The 17,738-nt window shown below is 41.6% G+C and overlaps 1 protein-coding gene across 3 annotated transcripts in view; it reads left to right on the top strand.

Moving 5' to 3' along the window:
• Window positions 1-17,738, top strand: part of Osmr (oncostatin M receptor) — a 69,094-nt gene that overhangs the window by 29,137 nt on the left and 22,219 nt on the right. For all 3 annotated transcript variants that reach the window (XM_023711879.1, XM_023711881.1, XM_023711884.1), the window contains exons 4-7: window positions 2,073-2,244; window positions 4,045-4,308; window positions 5,714-5,849; window positions 6,382-6,533. In XM_023711879.1, coding sequence (XP_023567647.1) covers window positions 2,073-2,244; window positions 4,045-4,308; window positions 5,714-5,849; window positions 6,382-6,533 — 724 coding nt within the window. The remainder of the gene's footprint in view (window positions 1-2,072; window positions 2,245-4,044; window positions 4,309-5,713; window positions 5,850-6,381; window positions 6,534-17,738) is intronic.

Here is a 17,738-nt window from a genome sequence, read left to right as displayed (position 1 = left end):
TCAAGTCTGCATCTTGTACAGCAATTAACCATTAAAAAGGATGTATGCAGTGTGTTAATTATTGAAACTGCCCTACCGATTTGATTTGGAACTGTCTCATTGCTATTTTTTTATCAATAAAATTATGGCAAAAAATAAATAATAATAATAATAAAAACTTATGCAATAAGTTGAAATAAAATATAAGCATTTGAAAGCATCACAGTTCTGCATAGAATGACATGAACATCTGTAGTTAGTGGAATCGCATTGGACTAGGGTGCGTTCACTCTAGGTCTCTGCTCCTTTTTTCATGGACATGGTTTAAATTGCCAGTCATGGTAGTACATGCCAGTGAGGCTGAGTTAGGAGGATCACAAGCTTGAGCCCATCCTCAGCAACAGCTTAATGATTTAGTGAAACCCTGACTCAAAATAAAAATAAAATTAAGCTGGGGTGATGTTCAGAAAGAATGCCTTGGAAAAAAAATGAATGCCTTGGCGTCAACTCCTGGTACCACCACAAACAACAACAACAGTAACAACAGGAATCTTGCAAGAGTACAGGCATAAGTGGGGAAAACCTCAAAGCCTTAAGTTACCACCTCCATGTGGTGACAGGTGGGTTACACCACCCCTTACCCAGTTGACTAGGAACTTATCATTTGCCCTTAAGTATGTGGCTGCAGCCTCAGACTCGTCTCCCTTGGCAAGTATGAGATGTTTGTGGTCTCCATCCCCCAGCTGCAGGGCCAGGAAGCAGGAGTCCTGGAGGCAGCACACCAAGGACAGTGAGTAACTGGACCACTGGAAGGCACGAAGAAGAGGGACACACTCCCAGCTCTTTCTGGGACATGCCAGAGTCAGAGAAATGCACTATACAGGAGGGCTTCAAGGGAGATGGATATGGGAGACATTCAGGGGAAAGCGCAAAAGCTGGCGCCTGTCTGGGAACCTGCACACACGCCTCTCACTGGGAATGTCTCTGTTTGTGTATTTACCCATCATGAGTTCATGAGGGCTGCGAAGTAGCTCAGTTGCAGAACACATGCTTAGTCTGCATGAGGCCATGAATATCATCCCAAGCACCACAAAGCAAAGAAATAACCTCGTGAATGAATTGGGGTATGATCTTGGATCCAAGGATGGAACAAACTCCTGATGCAGAGCAAATTGGGGGACCAAGCCAAGAATAAAAATATGAGGGAATTCTAAATGTGTCAGGTAGGACTCTGTAGGTCCAGGAAGAAGATTCCTGCAAGGGAGAGCTTTGTGGAAGCCAAACTGTAGAGGGCCTTGAGTGGTAAGGTAAGGTGGAAATTTGAGCTGTGTAGTGGAGCTGTGAGACCCGCTGCATCAAAGAATGGAAATGCCAGTGTCTAACAGAGATGAAAGCCAATGGCTATACCAAAAGACCAATTGCAGTGCACCCTGGACAAGCTTGCCAAAGGAGAATGTAAGACATTCTACATAAGCAAGCTCTCCAGGACCTAGATTTTGACAGATGTAGCTCAAGAATGAGAATGGTCCATGTGTTCTCTATATCTGAGGAGACAAGAGATAGAAAATCACTGGAGACACAGAGACCCTTCTGTTGAGTTGTAGAGACTGTGGGCCTTCCACAGTGCCATACAGGACTGCCTTTTCTCATGACATGTGGCCAAGTGGAACAGCCTGGCCAGTCCAAATATTAATATGTTAAAAGACCTGTTAACCTTTCTTATTTTAGAAGGATGATTCAGTGAAGTCTCTAGTTCTCAGGGATTTTCAGAGCAGATACCCTGTGATTGTAACTGTGAACCCTTCTGACTCTGATCATTGCTCCCAAGATCTGAGTGGCCTCTGTTTACTTCCGTTTGCTCCACGTGGGCCTCCTGGACTTGGAGGAAGATGGCTGAGATCTGAGTTTTCTAGAAGCAAGAGGCCTTGCTGCCCAACTGCTTGGATAACAGAGCAAGGGAAACTGATTGGTCAGAATGGACTTCACGTGTACGGAGTGCAGTGGGTTTAAGATTGTGGTTGGAGGTAATTCTGGCTGAGCCAGTTTCCAGCACAGGATGGCTGCATAGTCCCACATATTTTCTTTACTTTTAGGGTAATTACAGCACCACCGTGAAGAAGAATCAGGTTCTGCACTGGTCCTGGGAATCCGAGCTCCCTTTGGAATGTGCGACACACTTTGTAAGAATAAAGAGTATAGCGAACGATGCCAGGTTTCCCCAGCTGAATTTTGTGAGCAACTGGAGTTCCTGGGAGGAAGTTCCTGGTAAGAAATGAAGCAGTTACTAGAAGGAGCAGGTTTGATTCTTATTATTACCCAGGGATCAGTTGATTGCAGAGATTCCCTCTCTGGAACCCTACGTGGACAGCTTGCATTATTTTGCTTCTTCTCATGCTGGAACTAGAAACACATGGCTGTAAACTTTGCCCCATGGAGGTGGATGTCTGAGGCTTCCCTTTGAACTTAACTATTGAGATCATTCTGCAGTTCAGACAGTTCTGTATTCCTTTTCCAAATGTGCAGGGTGTTTATTACACAATGCACAGTGACCGAGGCAGGCCATAAGCCTTATATAATTGCCCTGCCAGACAGCATATGCAGGGCCAGTGATGAGGCCACTAAGGGAATTTTCCAGCAGTGAGGGGGCATAGGAAAGGCAACAGTTGATTCAGATTGGAATACTCTGCTTAGCAGGAGAGAGGGCAAGTTTTCAAGAGAGGAGCTACACCGTGACAGTGGAAGACTGGTGTCTTCATAGAGTAAGACATGGTAAAGGGGCTTGGGCAGTGGTCTTCGTATCTCAAGAGTGCTTCTTCTGGGGCCGTGGGTTTCTTCTGGCCCCTCAGGAACACCTGTCCTGTTTGTAAAGTTGTGTACTAAAATTACAAACCTGACTGTTCCTAACCTCTCTTAGTCACCTCCCTTGTTGCTTGGACAAAATACCTAACGCTCACAGTTCAGGAAGGAGAGGCTGATTTTGGCTCATGTCTAAGAGTTTCAAGCCTTGCACAGTCAGCGGGCTCTGTGCAGAAGCCACATGAGGGAAGGGTCTGACAGTGGAGAACAGCTCAGGCCCCAGCAGGCCAGAGGTAGAAAGTGAAGGGAGGATCCAGGAAGGAGATAGACCCCTCCAGGTCACACGCACGTGACCCCATCTCTACAGAGCCAGTCAGCTCTGAGGGCCCTATAGTCCACTCACCTTCTACATGCTTAAGGGTGTGGAGCTCACTGTAGATATAAAGAATAACATCATCCCCAAAGCACAGATTCTCACCTAAAATTGCATAACTGCATCATCAGAGACCTTAAAAAGGAGGCTAAAAGCAGGTAAGGTCAGTAATGATGGTGTTTGGCAGTGGCCAGTTCAATGACGGGGGTGGCTGAGTAGGTGGATGACTCAGAGCACCAAGCACAAGCAACTCCTTCAGGGAGGCAGAGTAGCAGGCAAGGCTGGAGAAGGCGGCAGGAAGGGGATGAGGGGAAGATGATCAGTTTCTTTAACAGGGAGACCCTATGCAGTTTGAAGTGCCAGAGAGCTGTACAGGAGAAACATCAATAAAAGAAGATGGCATTGGTGAGGCTGGAAGGCATTGCTAGAAGGCAGAAAGAGATGAGATTGACAAAACAGTGGAGAGGTGGTGAGGGCCATGCGCCTTGGGAGCTTGGTAGACCTCGCAGACCCAAATGCAACTTGGCCACTGACTAGCTGAGCATGCAGGTGTTGAGTATCTGCCTGTGCCGTTGTAAGGACAGACATGAGACAGTGTACACAGCCACCTGACACACGACCTCCACGTGGCCTGGACACTAGACAGTGTGATCATCCACAGTGATTCTGGTAAATGTGCTGTCTCTGGCAGTAACAGCCACTGCAGGGGGATTCTTCTGACAATAGCAACTGAGTTGGGAAGGACACACCAAAGGGTGTAGGTCCAGCACAGAAACTCCACCTACTGCTTTCTCCATGAGGTAGGTAAAGCCAGTCATCTGTTGAGGCAGAAGCAGGAGGGGGTTGCCCTGAATTCTGAGTGCGATTCTAACCAAGGTTTTGTTTTTGCCTTGAAGCCCCGACTCCTGGAGACAGTCAATGGCTGATATTCCCTAGAAGTAAGCTGGTGGAAGAAGGCGCCAATGTCACATTTTGCTACAATTCTGAGACAAATCATAACATTTCCTGTTACTTAGGAGATGAACTGATTCACAGAGAACAACTTGATTCAAATTTATACACATTCCAATTGACTAATGTTCCCTTCATTAACATATACGGGATAACTATTGCCTGTTGGGAGAATAACAGGATCGATGGTGCTGTTCTCTTCGTGTCAAGTGAGTGCACAAATGTTCTGCCTACTCCTCTCATTACCTGTGGAATACAGAGAAACCATTGCTATGCATGCATTTGTTTGCCCCATTCCCATATCTTCTAGGAAATCTCACAATGATTTCCTGAAGCAATATTCCAGGATTTCCTGTTGTTTTCTTGACCTTACTGGACAATTTCATTGCAAGAAAGAAGCAATAGTAAAGGAGAGAAAGTTCAGATCAAGTCCTGGGCCACTGAGAAAATATTTCCCTTTGCCTGCACTGTGCTGGCACTACCTCAAGGTCATGCAGGGAGGATGAGGGCTGCAGGTCACCTGGTCACAGAGGAGCAGCCGGGCTGCTGGACTGGAAGCCCTCCATTCACATCTTCCCTTAGCTGTGGCTGTCGTCTTGGCCATGTTTCCTGGCCTGTCAGAGCTGGTTTCCACCCTTGTGCAGTGGGACGATGATGGTGGCTGTGGGCATTAGTGAACAAGGAGGCTGCCTGTCCTCAGTGTGCTCAATGAGTGGAATAGAAGTCACCAAGTGGCGGTCGTCAGTGGTGACCTTTAACTGCCTGGAATATTGGTTCTTCGAGCTGTGTCAGTGCAGTGGGAACACATTAATTTTCCCATCGGTTTCTTTGTGCCTACTGGCGACCTAATGGTTTTTCCTTGAGATTTGTATACCCCTAGAAAACAGGGCAATTCCCCTAGACGGTGGGAAATTCCTGTTTCCTTAGGCAGTAGCTATCTGTGACAGCGGCCTCCCTACTTCTCTTCCAAAGAAGTACTGTAATGCCAGCCTCCTGGATGCTTAGTCCATCTGTAGTCCCTGTACTGTGGCTCGGGGAGCAGCGATAACTTCATGTCATAGGGCATTTTACTGCCTTTGGATCATGGACTGCCAGCTATTGAGTATGGCCAGTTCATAAAGTGTGACTTTCTGGCATTCTGTGGGTTTTCTTCAAGCCACAGCATGCAAAATGGAATAGCACCAGGCACTTTGAGCATCTCCTATGTCAACGGGACACAGTGCCAGCCACGTATACAACAGTGACTACCTAGCCCACCCATGGTATTCCAGAAGCTGCAAGAGAATCAGGAAAGAGAAGGGGTGAAGGTGATACGATACTTGAAATAGAACCATCTTGGGGCTGGGGAGATAGCTCAGTGGAATAAATGCTTGCCTGGCAAACGCAAGGTCCTGAGTTTGATCCCTGGTACCACAAAAAAAAAAAAAAGAAAAAGAAACAGAACCGTCTGGTGCTGTTGACTGGGGGTGGGGAACTTCAACCCATAGGTCCCTTCACTGGTCAGTGTGCCTCCATGGCTTCAGACCCAAACAGAGCTTTCTTTCTGACTTGTCTCTCAATAAAAAGGCTTGATGGGCCTTATCTCTGCTTTTTTTGTTTTCTTCACATGGGCAGAAGTACTGGAAGAGCCCAAGAATTTTTCATGTCAAACCCAAGACTACAAGACTCTGAAGTGCACCTGGGATCCTGGGGTAGACACTGCCTTGGGATACAATAAACAGCCTTCGCAGCACTACACTTTATTTGAATCGTAAGTTAGCTCTGGTAAAATTATTGACAGAGTTTTCCTTTTTCTTTGTTTATGATGCTTGTGACAACATAAAGCTACATGTAGTTACTGGAAAAAAGTTATGCAAATATTTCTAACCTTGCCACCACATTTGGATGAAGATCTAAAGTGATGACGTGTTACTTTCTACCTCAGGTTTTTTCTTTTTCAAGTATGTATGACAAAAGTTAGAGTTAATGGTACATCTGTTACATATGGAAGAGTCCTATCTGGTCATCGGGCTTTACCTGACTTTTTTGCCATTTAAAGAATGATCAAAGTCAGTCAATCGATGTTCTGACCACTCATGAGGGAGAATCATGAATTCATTGTTATCACTTTTAATCATGTATGACAAATTCACTGAAATGAATTTCACTGCTAGTATTTGTTGGAACTGGATCAGTGTCATTATATGGAAAGTAGTTTGAGGGTCACCCAGTATGCCGAAGAGACAATGATATGTGTGCTTTGACAATAGTATCAACCCTGAAATTGTCATTTTGTTTTTAAGAATTTCTGGGAAAAAGAAATTTTGTGGACAGAAAAACTGGTGTGATTGGGAAATTTCTGAAGATTTTCCAAAGACATACAACTTCACGCTCACAGCTGAAAATTACTTAAGGAAGAGAACTGTCAGAAGTGTTTTTGATCTGACTGATCGAGGTGAGATTAGAGCTGAGAGCTCACTCTGGCCAGTGGTGTCCCTTTGGCACCCTCCAGCATGGTGCGACCAAATGGCGGTGCTGAGGGTTTTGGCCTCTTTCACAGGCTGTGTGAAGTGTACATTTATGCCGTGGGTCTTCTGGGGTATACACATTCCCTGTTATTTGTTTATTTCAAAATCTTAAGCATCAGTGCACTGAGCAACTTTGAAACCAGGACTCTGACAGACACTAATTTCCTGTTCTACCTTGAAGCGCCCTCCACCCCTGCATCAAGATAATTACTTTAAGTTGTGGGTAGGTGTGTACGTGCGCTTTCTTGTTTCTTACATAATTTTTAAAGATGTTTTATTCTGTTTAGTTTTAATGCATCAAAATAACAGGAAACTGTAAGAATCTAGGAATTACTTTCTGTGTTTTTGATCTGCTAGGATTTGCTTGCATTCTTGAGCGCTGCTGCAGTCTGTGGTACTATGCCGCACAGAGTGCAAATGTGCACTATTTTATTCATCCAGCTCTTTCTCTTTTTTTTAGTTTGTTGGGCTTTTATTTTATGTAGTTCAGAGTGGGCTGGAGCTCATGGAGCTCCTCCTTCCTCAGCCTCCCACGTGCTGGGGCCACAGGCGTGTGCCACCATATCTTGCTTTCATTCATCTCTTTCAGTGGACACAAAGTTGTATCACGGATTTTGCTTTAGAGTATACCTCTAAATTGTTATTTATTAGTAGTAGTAGTGTTTGTATTTTGGTAAGGGTCTACAGGGCCTACGGGGTCTCACTACCTAGATTGGACTCATAGTGATCCACCTGTGTTCAGCCTCCCAAAAGCTGGGATTACAGGCACGAGCCACCACGCCCAGCCTCAGTTGCTGTCTCAGCGCACCCTGGGGCGCGGGGCGGGGCCAGCATGGCAAGGTTGTGGGTGGGGGATCAAACTCCTGGCCTCTATGTCTGACTAAACAAGCGCTTTAATCTGCTGAGTTACTTGGCTGGCCCATAGCTTTAAATTAATATGAGCCGTTTGTACATGTGTTAAGTAGACATGTAATAACTGGTTTTTCTCCTTGAGTACATAACTGAAAGTGCAATTGCTACAGACGTAGAATAGATATGTTCACCATATGAAATCACATCAAGTTATTTCCCAAGTGTTTTCCAAAAGTGATTATCATAAGTACACTCCCACCCTGAGATTGACATATTCCCTCTGTTGTCACTCTCTTAATTTTTACCAATTGAATTGGTATGAAACATTACATGGTAGTCGTGCTCTATGCATCTTTGAGGTTAAATCTTTTCTTCCATTCTGAACACATCCACTTCCTCTTTTATGAATTACAACTTCATGCTATTTGTGTACTTTTCAATGATTCATTATGCTTTTTTCAATGCTAAATTATTTCTGTTTTCTTGATGTTGATTCTTCATTTTTGATTTCTATATTGCTAGTATCTTCTGAAAGTTTGTAATCCTTCAATTTCTTTTACATGTTTATTTATAAACAAAGGCTCTCAATTTTAATTTAGACAGGCATACCAAAGTCTTTCAAAAGAAATATCTTGATTACCCCAAGACCAGAAAAATAGTCACCCATAATTTTCTACTTAAGATTGTAATTTTTTTGCAGTACAGTATAGGGGATTGAACTCATGACCTTATACTACTGAGCTATCTCCCCAGCCCTGTAAATTTTTTAAAAAGACAGTTAAGTCCTTATTCCACCTAGGACTATTGAATAATGTAGAGATATTAGACTGAATTTTTCTTATGAGTAATCATGCTTCCATTTCTATTTATTGAATAGCTCTTCTTTCCCTGCTATTTTAATCTGCCATCTGTCATTATGGTGAGGCTGTCAGAGCTGTAGACTCCACCCCACTGGCCAGGCCATCTATTTCTGCACTAGCATCACACTAACTTGAACTCTTCAGTCTCTTGCCAGTACTATCGATTGCCCTTTGTCTTGGCCAGACAGGACCTGTAGTTAACATCACACCCAAAAGCTACCAGCTATTGTGGAGTCACCGAAGGAAAATACTGTTATGCTACTTTTTCCTGAATAGAAAAGTGCCTTTTTAGGTAAGATCTCAAGCCAGATTCTCTTCTCAGGGGAGACTCCCCTTTTTTGGTTTTATTCTTACCTCTGTAGCTCTTGGGTCTCCAGTCTTCACAGCTTCATGTTCCACTGCCCTAACTACCCTTCTCAGTTCCTCAGGCCTTGGTCCTGTGTTTTCTGTCCTACCCATCCGGTGTCGTTTCTGTTTATGATCTCATCTGTGATTGTGGCTTTAGGGACTTCCTAGGCAAGCACTTATTCTACTGAGACATCTCCCGGCCCCCATTTTTTTTTTAATTTTTTATTTTTTGTGGAACCGGGGATTGAACTCAGGCCTTTGCGTTTGCTAGGCAAGCGCTTAAAAGCTAATAAAAATCAGTTTCTTTCTTTTTCTTTTTTTGGAACTAGTGATTGAACTCAGGCCCTTGTGCTTGCCAGGGAAGTGCTTATTCCACTGAGCCATCTCCCCAGCCCCGCTATAGGGACTTCCTGTACTTCCCCCTGCTTCAATACTAGAGTTTGAACTCAGGGCCTCATATATGCCAGGCAGGCACTCTACCACTGACTACACCCAGGCTCTTTAAATTTTGCTTTCATACAGACTTTGCTGACTTGCTCAGACTGGCCTTTGAATTTGAAGTCCTCCTGCTTCAGCCTCTCAAGTGACTGGGGTTGTAGGTTTCACCATCATGCTTGGTTTCACAATTCTTTTTGATGCAGAACCTTTATACGTGGTGTCTTTTTTGTTCTAGGATGCTCCTCCTTCCTATTTTACCTTCTGAAATTCTGTACATAACTTTTGGATTTTAGCTTATTCACCGTGTTAGCCTCCAGTATCATGTGAATAAAACTGAGTTATTATCCCTAAAGAACTTATATGCTAATGTATGTTGAGGGAGGTGGTGATGAGAATTGGGGGGAATTCATAGGAAACAGGTCAGTAAAGTAATTCTAAGTCCTATTTAGAAGATAAGATTCAAATAATGGTATGGAAAATGCTTGAGATGTTTCTTTAAGTAGTACTATTAGGGAGAATACTGAGGAAGTCAAGTCTTAAAGGATGACAGAGAGCTCGCAAACATCCAGAAGAAGAGCATTTGACATAAAAGCTGTAAGATTTGAAAAGGTGCAGTATGGGAACAAGCCCTGGGATTTTGGAGTAGCAGACTCCCAGTGTGCCGGGTAAGACATTCAGTAGGAAAAGTTTTTATTAAGAGAGAAACATGATGTGATTTATATAGAGAATTCACATGTAGCTCAAGCTGAACATCCGAGTTAAGGGTGGAGCCAAGGACACCAAGGGCTATTGCAGGAGTCAGAGAATAGAGAGATTAGTGGAAAGAGATCATATTGTAAGTAAAGTTTGGGAAAAAGTTGATCAGACTTATATAAGGAAAGCATTTGGATTAAGAAAAAAGAGACATTTAGGATGACTTTTGGCCTAAACAACTGAGCAAATAAATATTGGCAAACACCAGCCCACCAAGATTGTGTTAGTTGTGATTGTGAACTCTTGCTGCAGTCAGCTAAGTAGAAGGAAAGCACATCTGGATTTTCTCCGTGCCAGATCCTCACTTGATAAGGCCGCCATCAGGTTTGGATGGTGGGCATTGGCATTGGGAATGCTGGTGTAGGATGAAAAATTTGCTCTGCCCTGTGACACAGAAAGGTCCGTGGTGGCACATTCAGGGGTTTGTGTTATTCGCAGTGGCTGCAGCTTGGGAGACCCTAACAAAAGCATTTTATTTCAGGGACTCAGCTGCATGTCTCTGTAGGGAAAGCAGTTGATTGATTGGCGCCTAACTCCCTCCTCTTCCCAGGGTCTTAAGTGTTTCCTCCCCATAGGATAGAGGTCACAAGAGAATAAAAATTAACTAGTAATACAAGTTAAGCAATGCCATTCAAGGACATGTCAGAGTGATCCTTAACAAAATTGCACTTATAAGATCCAGACAAAACTAACTACAAATATTTTAATAGATTTCAACAATCTCACAGCCTCCCTCAATCTCCAAATACACTCTGTCAATCCTCATACCTCTTCCCATCTGTACCAATGTTCTCACAGATCTCTTCAATACCAGCCTTATATCCAAATTATAAATATAATTTACCTATATATTTTACCTAAATGTATTTACCTATTGATACTTCTCTTACCTTCTTATCTTCCCAATGTTGTAACCTTCCTTTTCCCCCTTTTTTCCTTCCTCTCATCCTCCAAATCCTAGTATAATATAATCTGTAAGATGTATTGATAAATGGACAAAATTATCAAAACAGCTGTTACAGTTGAGAATGCTAAAGTATCAAAGCAAGTTTTAGTGTTTATGATATGTCAATGCTGTTATAATCAGTAGAAATTCTTCCTTACAACACAAGGACTAGTCATAACTCAAGTAAGTTAAACAAACTGTAGTGTAGACAATTCCTTTTCACAAACAAAGCTAAGATCACCTTACTGGAAAAGAGAACCTAACTAAAGAGATCTTTATGCCAACAAAAAAATTGTCTGCACTCTTTTTGACCTTAACACTCAGCACACACACACATACCAAGACCAAAAAGGAACATGAGAGTACAAGGCTACAGACTGCCCCCAGAGACTCCTAACTTTCCAAAAGCAGGTCTGCAGGCACCAGTGGAGAGGAAATGAAACACAGAAAAGCTCAGCTGCATGAAATGATTTAAAAGAAACCAAAGTAACTCAGTGAGTTCAAAGATGTCATAACCCAAAAGACAGCGAACTAATAAACAAATTGACTGATATAATTATTGAAGAGACAACAACAACAAAAATTAGAAGAATTGACTAAAGCAATTCAAAATATGAAAGACAGATTTTGAAAAGAATTAGACTCCATGAAAGTTAATACCAACCCAAAATTCCAGTAACAAAGAATTCTATCCAATACATAAACAAGACCAGGGATATAGCTCAGTGGTACAACACCCTCCTGGCAAGTGTGAGATCATGAGTTCAGTTCTCAGTACAACTAAGCAGAAGTAACTAATGTGAGGAGTTTCAGATCTCGAGAATAGAATGGAAACACATGATGAGATACTCAGAGGTACCTTAAAAATGACAAGAGAGCAAAGGAAACTCAACATATACTAGATGATGCTAAGAAGACTAATCAAAACTGATTAGTGCTAAAGAGAAATTAGCAGACATCATACATGGAATAAAAATGTGCTTAATGAAATCATAGCAGAAAACTTTCCAACTATGGAGAAATAGCATACAGGTAAGCAAGGCTTACAAAATGCCAAAAATTATGATGAACAAAGAAGCTCCCCATGACATGTCATGGTCAAAAACTTCAGAAATCCCACACAAGCACAGAGTCTTAAAATCTGTGTGTGTGTGTGTGTGTGTGTGTGTGTGAGAGAGAGAGAGAGAGAGAGAGAGAGAGAGAGAGAGAGAGAGACTTACAAAAGTAAATTCACTAGATTATAGCAGAATTTTCAATGTAACTTGGAAAGCCAGGAGAGATTGAAGTGAAATATTTCAAGCCCAAAATGAAAAAAAAAACTTTCCAAACATATCTTTCTTTTTTTGTACTGGGGATTGAACTTGGGACCTTATGCTTGCCAGGCAGAAGCTTATGCCACTGAGCTATATCCCCAGCCCCTAAAAACAACTTTCAACCCAAAGTAATATATACTGCAAAACTGTCTTTCAAAATCAGTAGAGAAGGAAGGAAATTCCATGAAAAAAAAAAAAAACCCCAAGAAATTCTTGAATACCAAACTATCATTCCAAAAACACACTCAAGAATTTCTTAAACAGAGACAGCAGAACTAACAAAGACAAAAGTCAGATAGAGTGAATACATCTAATAAGATGAGTAGTTAAGCAAAAAGGAACAAAACAGAGTCAAATGTAAGGTTAGGAATAACTCAATCCCTTTCAGTAATAATTCTCAATGTAAATGGCCTTAAGTCTCCAAGTAAAAGACACAGTCTGGTAGACTAGAGTAAAAAAGAAAAAATCAATTGTTTGTTACATTCAAGAGATTCATCCAATCAAACAAAAAATTCAGAGACTAAAAATCAGAGGATCGAAGCAATATGCCATGTATCAGGACCTTCACCACATATAGAGGTAGCGATTTTATTCTCAGACAAAGCACATTTCAAGTTAAAAATGGTACAAAAAGGCAAAGAAGGACACTATATAATAGTTAAGGAAACAATTTAACAGGAAGAGATAATAGCTGTAAATAGATGCACACCAAATACCAACCTGACCAAGTCCATAAAACAAATACGAGTGGTTATAAAAAATCAAATAAGCATCAATATAATCAGAATGGGGAACCTTAACACCTCAGTTTCACAAACAAATCAACTAAACAAAAAGTTATCAAAAAATATCAAAGCTGAACCACCCCTTTAAACAAAAATAAACTTAATAGATATCTACAGGATGTTCTACCTACTACCACAGAATACATGTTGCTTTCTGAAGTAGACCAAAGTGTTAGTCCAGATATTAACCCACAGATCTTCTTAAACCAAGTGTGGTGGCACATGCCTTTAATCTCAGTCCTTAAGGTGAGTGGCCCAGGAATATTGCTGCCAGACCACACAGCAAAACCCTGCCTCAAAATGAATAAGTAACTAAATCCTGATTAAATAATTATAAAAGAGTTAAAATCATCCATGTATACTATCAAATTATGACATATTGAAACTAGAAGTCAATTGCAAAAGAAACCACAGAACTTTACAAACACCTGAAATCAAACAATACACTTAATGGATCAAAGAAAGAAATTAAACAATTCCTAGAATCAAATAATAATGCAAGCACAACCTATCAGAACCTATAGGACATAGTGAAAGCAATCTTACAAGGGAAGTTTATTGCTATAATGCATCCATTTGAGAAATGGATGTGCTCAAATAAATAAACTCATAGTAAACTTGAAGGTACTAGAAAAAATAAGCCAAACCTAAACCTAGTTCAAAGAAATAAACCACAAAGATCAGAGTAGAAATTAACCAAATTGAGACTAAAAAATATAAAGAATCAATGACTAAAACAGTGACTTCTTTTAAAAAATAAAACAGGCAATGTATTATGTGGTCTTACCAAAAAAGGAAGGAAAGACTGTTATCAATATTATTAGGGGGAAAACAGGTGCAATGGATACCACCAAAATTCAGGAGAATATTAGTAACAACTTTTAAAATCTATTTACAAATACATTGAAGAATTCAAAAAAATGGATAGACTCTTAGATATATATGAATTATGACAACTGTAACATGACTATATGAAAACCCTAAATAATACAAAAACAGGCAATGAAATTAAGGCAGCAATATAAAACCTACCACCTAAGAGAAGCACAGGACCCAGTGGATTCACTATTGAGTTTACAAGAACTTCTAGGAAGATATAACATCAATAACCTTAAACTTTGTAATGAAACTGAAAGAGAAGGAATACTTCCAAACATACCCTGAAGCTATCATTACCCTGATTCTAAAACCAGGCAAATACTCAACTAAAAACAAGACTATCTGTCAGTCTCTTCTAATGAACACAGATGCAAAATTTCTCAGCAAAGTAGTGACAAGCAGAATTCAACAAGTCATCAAAATGGTCATACATCATAACCAAATAGGCTTCCGTCCAGGGATTCCATGATGGGTCAACTTACACAAACCAATAATTATAACATACAGTTAAACAGAAGCAAGGATTTTTTAAAAATCACAAGATTGTCTCAATAGATGCAGAAAATGCCTTTGAAAAACCCCAGCATTGATGACAAAAACAAAACCTGAAGAAAACAGGTAGAGAAGGACTTTATCTCGATATGGTAATGGCTATTTATGACAAACCTATTGTAACATCTCATTAAATGGGGAAAAGCTGAAAGGTTTTCCTCTAAAAATGGGGACAAGATAAAGAATCCCACTGTTACTACTATTCAGTATGGTCCTCAAGTGACTAGCTAGAACAATCATGCATGAGAAGGAAATAAAAGAAAAGGAAAGGAAGGAATAGGAAAGGAAAAAGTTGTTTTAGTTGCAGATGACATAATCCTTTACATAGAAGACCCCAAAAATACCACCAAAAGACTTCTAGAATAAATAACCAAATTCAGAAATGTGGCAGGACATAAACTTAATGCACCAAAATCATTAGTGTTCCTGTACACCCACTGAGAAAAAATTAAGAACACAATGCCTTTCACAGTAACATCAAGAAAAATTCAATACTTAGCAGATATCCTAACCAAGGAAGTGAAAGACCTTTATAATAAAACTACAGTTTTCTGAAATAGGAGATCAAAAAGGTATCAGTAAATGGCTTCTGTCTACATGTTCCACCAAAGCCTCATACGGTTATAGGTGGGACTTTTCAGAGGTAGCTGGATCTAGGGTGTGTGATGCTGGGATGAACAATGTGATGATGGAAATAAGGGAGCATGGTTACTACATTAGTCCACTGATAGATGAAGGGTGATTGTGTGGTTCATGGGTGTAGGTGTGAGTAGCACCACCCAAAAGGCAGATAGCCTGGAAGGGATAAAAAAAAAGAAGCATCCTGCTGCTGCTGTTGCTTCCCTGCCTTCTGCCGGTCGCACCATGAACCGCTTCTCTCCTATGCTTCTCTGCCATGCCACCCTGCCCTGAAGCCAGCTGACTATGAACTAGAAGCTCTATGAACTGTGAGCTGAAACAAACCTTTTCTCCTTTAACTTTGGGTGTTGGACATTTTGTCTCAGCAATGAGAAAAGACACACACACTCTCTAATCATATACATAGAAAATTTGAACATCTGTGATTCCATTGGACTAGCAGATTCTAACAGGACTAAAAGTGGTGGCTGGGCCAAAATTGTTGAATGGCTTCCAAGACTGGCTGTTGCAAAGGATCCTACTTAAAGTCTGTGGTGCTACTGGTCACCTTGACTAAGAGGACAAAAGGATACCCAGGTTGGGTGCATGCTGTTTCTATCACCTAAAGATACCTACTAGTAGCTACTGGACTCCCTTTTTGTAAGGTACAATCAGGCCCAGTTGGTTTTGTTTGCATGTATCCAGGGTATTTCTTCAACTTTCCACCCAGATGACCATGGCATTTAGCCTTCAGAAGTCCACTGCTGGTCTTCATGCCCAGGAGAGCTTTTGAACCAGCCATCCCTGGCCATTGCGTGTTCTCAGGATCACTGGCAATATTTTCGTCTGCATCAAGTCTTAGATTAACACAACTGTATCCTGCTCCCTGCTCAATGTGAAGAACCATTCTTGTTAAGTAGCCCATTAGAACTTGGGGAGCGAGGTACGGCAGGGGTGGCTCTGCCAGTGTTACAGCTCAGATCCTCAGCTGTGTGGGATATGGACACAGCAGCCAGAATGCCAGTGTCTGTGTTGTACGCAGCAGACTAAAGGACCCACAATCAGCAGATAAAGAGATAAGCACCACACTCTCTCAGGCTTTCACAGAGAGCACACTGGCCAAGCATTGGCCGTGACTCATCCATATGGCTGCAATGACAAAGGTTCTACAATCTGAGGTACAGGATCTCAGGATAAATCCTGAGGGCATTTCACTGACCTTCTCAGACCCAAAAGCTACAACTCTTGTTGCACAGGTCCTGCTTTACCTTGGTCTTAACCATCCAGTAGAAAAGTATGAAGATGAAATATAGGAAGTAAAGCCATGTTGTTATATTGAACTGTGGGGGACTCAAGTCAATAATTTCTGTCATTGCCAGTTAAACAGAAGACCCAATGCTATTATGGGCTACTGGACTCTTTTAGAATATTTTGCTAAGTTTACACACCTATAATATTCAATAACAGAACTTAGAAAAATGGGGTATACCAATGAATGTCCATTTTGTATCTGTGTATTCAAAGTGGTTAGGATAGATATATAGTTGCATTCTTTTAATGAATAGAATGATTTGTTCTAATGGTGTTTGTAAATAGGATCTCAAGTCCTCATCTTGTACAGCAGTTAACCACTAAGAAGAATATATGCAGTGTATGATTTGTTGAAACTGTACTTCCGATTTGATTTGAAACTGTCTCATTGCTATCTGTTTATCAATAAAATTTTGAAAAAAGAGAGATAAGCACCAGGGGTCATTGTGTTGTCCATAAGCCTCTAATGTCGTCAGCTTAATTTTTCACTGGAGGGGACCAGGAAATATTGTCAGGTAGCTCTCATATTTGAGGACCCCAGCTGAGTGTGAATTTTTTTACTTTTCACTTTGGTTTTGATAGAAGTACAGTCGTTGCTCCCCCATGGGAGTCCAGAAACTTCAATCTCATCATTAACTGTCCTGTTGAAACTGAGACATTTGGGTCTTCAGTGCCCCCTAACAATTAGAAGCACCAGCTAGGCTGCAGGAGACTTCCCTAGGGATTTTTGGTTTGGGGGGTTTTTTTGGTCCAAATCTGTTCTCCTGGTTCCCTCTCAGATATGGCAAGGACCGTTAGTCATGAACTTCTTTTTCCTTGCCTCAGAGGCAGCTCAGGGGCCATCTGAGCCCTTTCTTCCCAAGCCTTTCAGGAATGAGCAGTCACACAGGTGTCTGTCAGCCAGGACTCCTGCACCAGCCTCCTGTCTTGACATTTCTTCTTTCCCAATCCAGACAGCCAGTTCATTCACATCTGTGTGCATGTATGTCTGTGTTCCATTAACCGTTCTTTTGGGCCGCATAATTTCTGGCTGTATGTCCAGCTCCCTCACCCCCAAGCTGGCATCTGCGCCTGGGCCTGTTTTAGAAGGTCTATTGTTCTCCCAGTTCCCTCAGAGCTGGTTGGCCCTGCTTGTTGCATCTACAGCCTGGGTCCAGTGAGGTGGAAGCCATTCATATATGAGCTAGTTACATGAAGAAGTATTACTACAAAGAGGCAACAAACAATAACAAAAGTTGAGGATTCACTGCTAGCCAGTCTTCCAGGGCTCAGGCAAGCTGGCCAGGGCAGAGAGAATCTCTTCTGTGAGTTCCCCACTTGCACTGCAGCTGAAAGGCTTCAGAAAGTAGTCTTTCTTGGATTTTAGACCCTGGGGACCTATTCACTGACACAGGACATCCCATTTCTAGCAGGGCGTAGAAAAGTTCCCGGGCCGTTCCAGTCAGCCTCTCTTCCTGCGTAATCTCTCTACTGATCC

Source organism: Octodon degus, unplaced genomic scaffold (genome assembly GCF_000260255.1).
Source record: "Octodon degus isolate 3935 unplaced genomic scaffold, OctDeg1.0 scaffold00002, whole genome shotgun sequence".
Classification (NCBI taxonomy): Eukaryota; Metazoa; Chordata; class Mammalia; order Rodentia; family Octodontidae; genus Octodon; species Octodon degus.
Note: the sequence above shows the minus strand (reverse complement) of the source record. Positions and strands in the feature narration are given on the sequence as shown.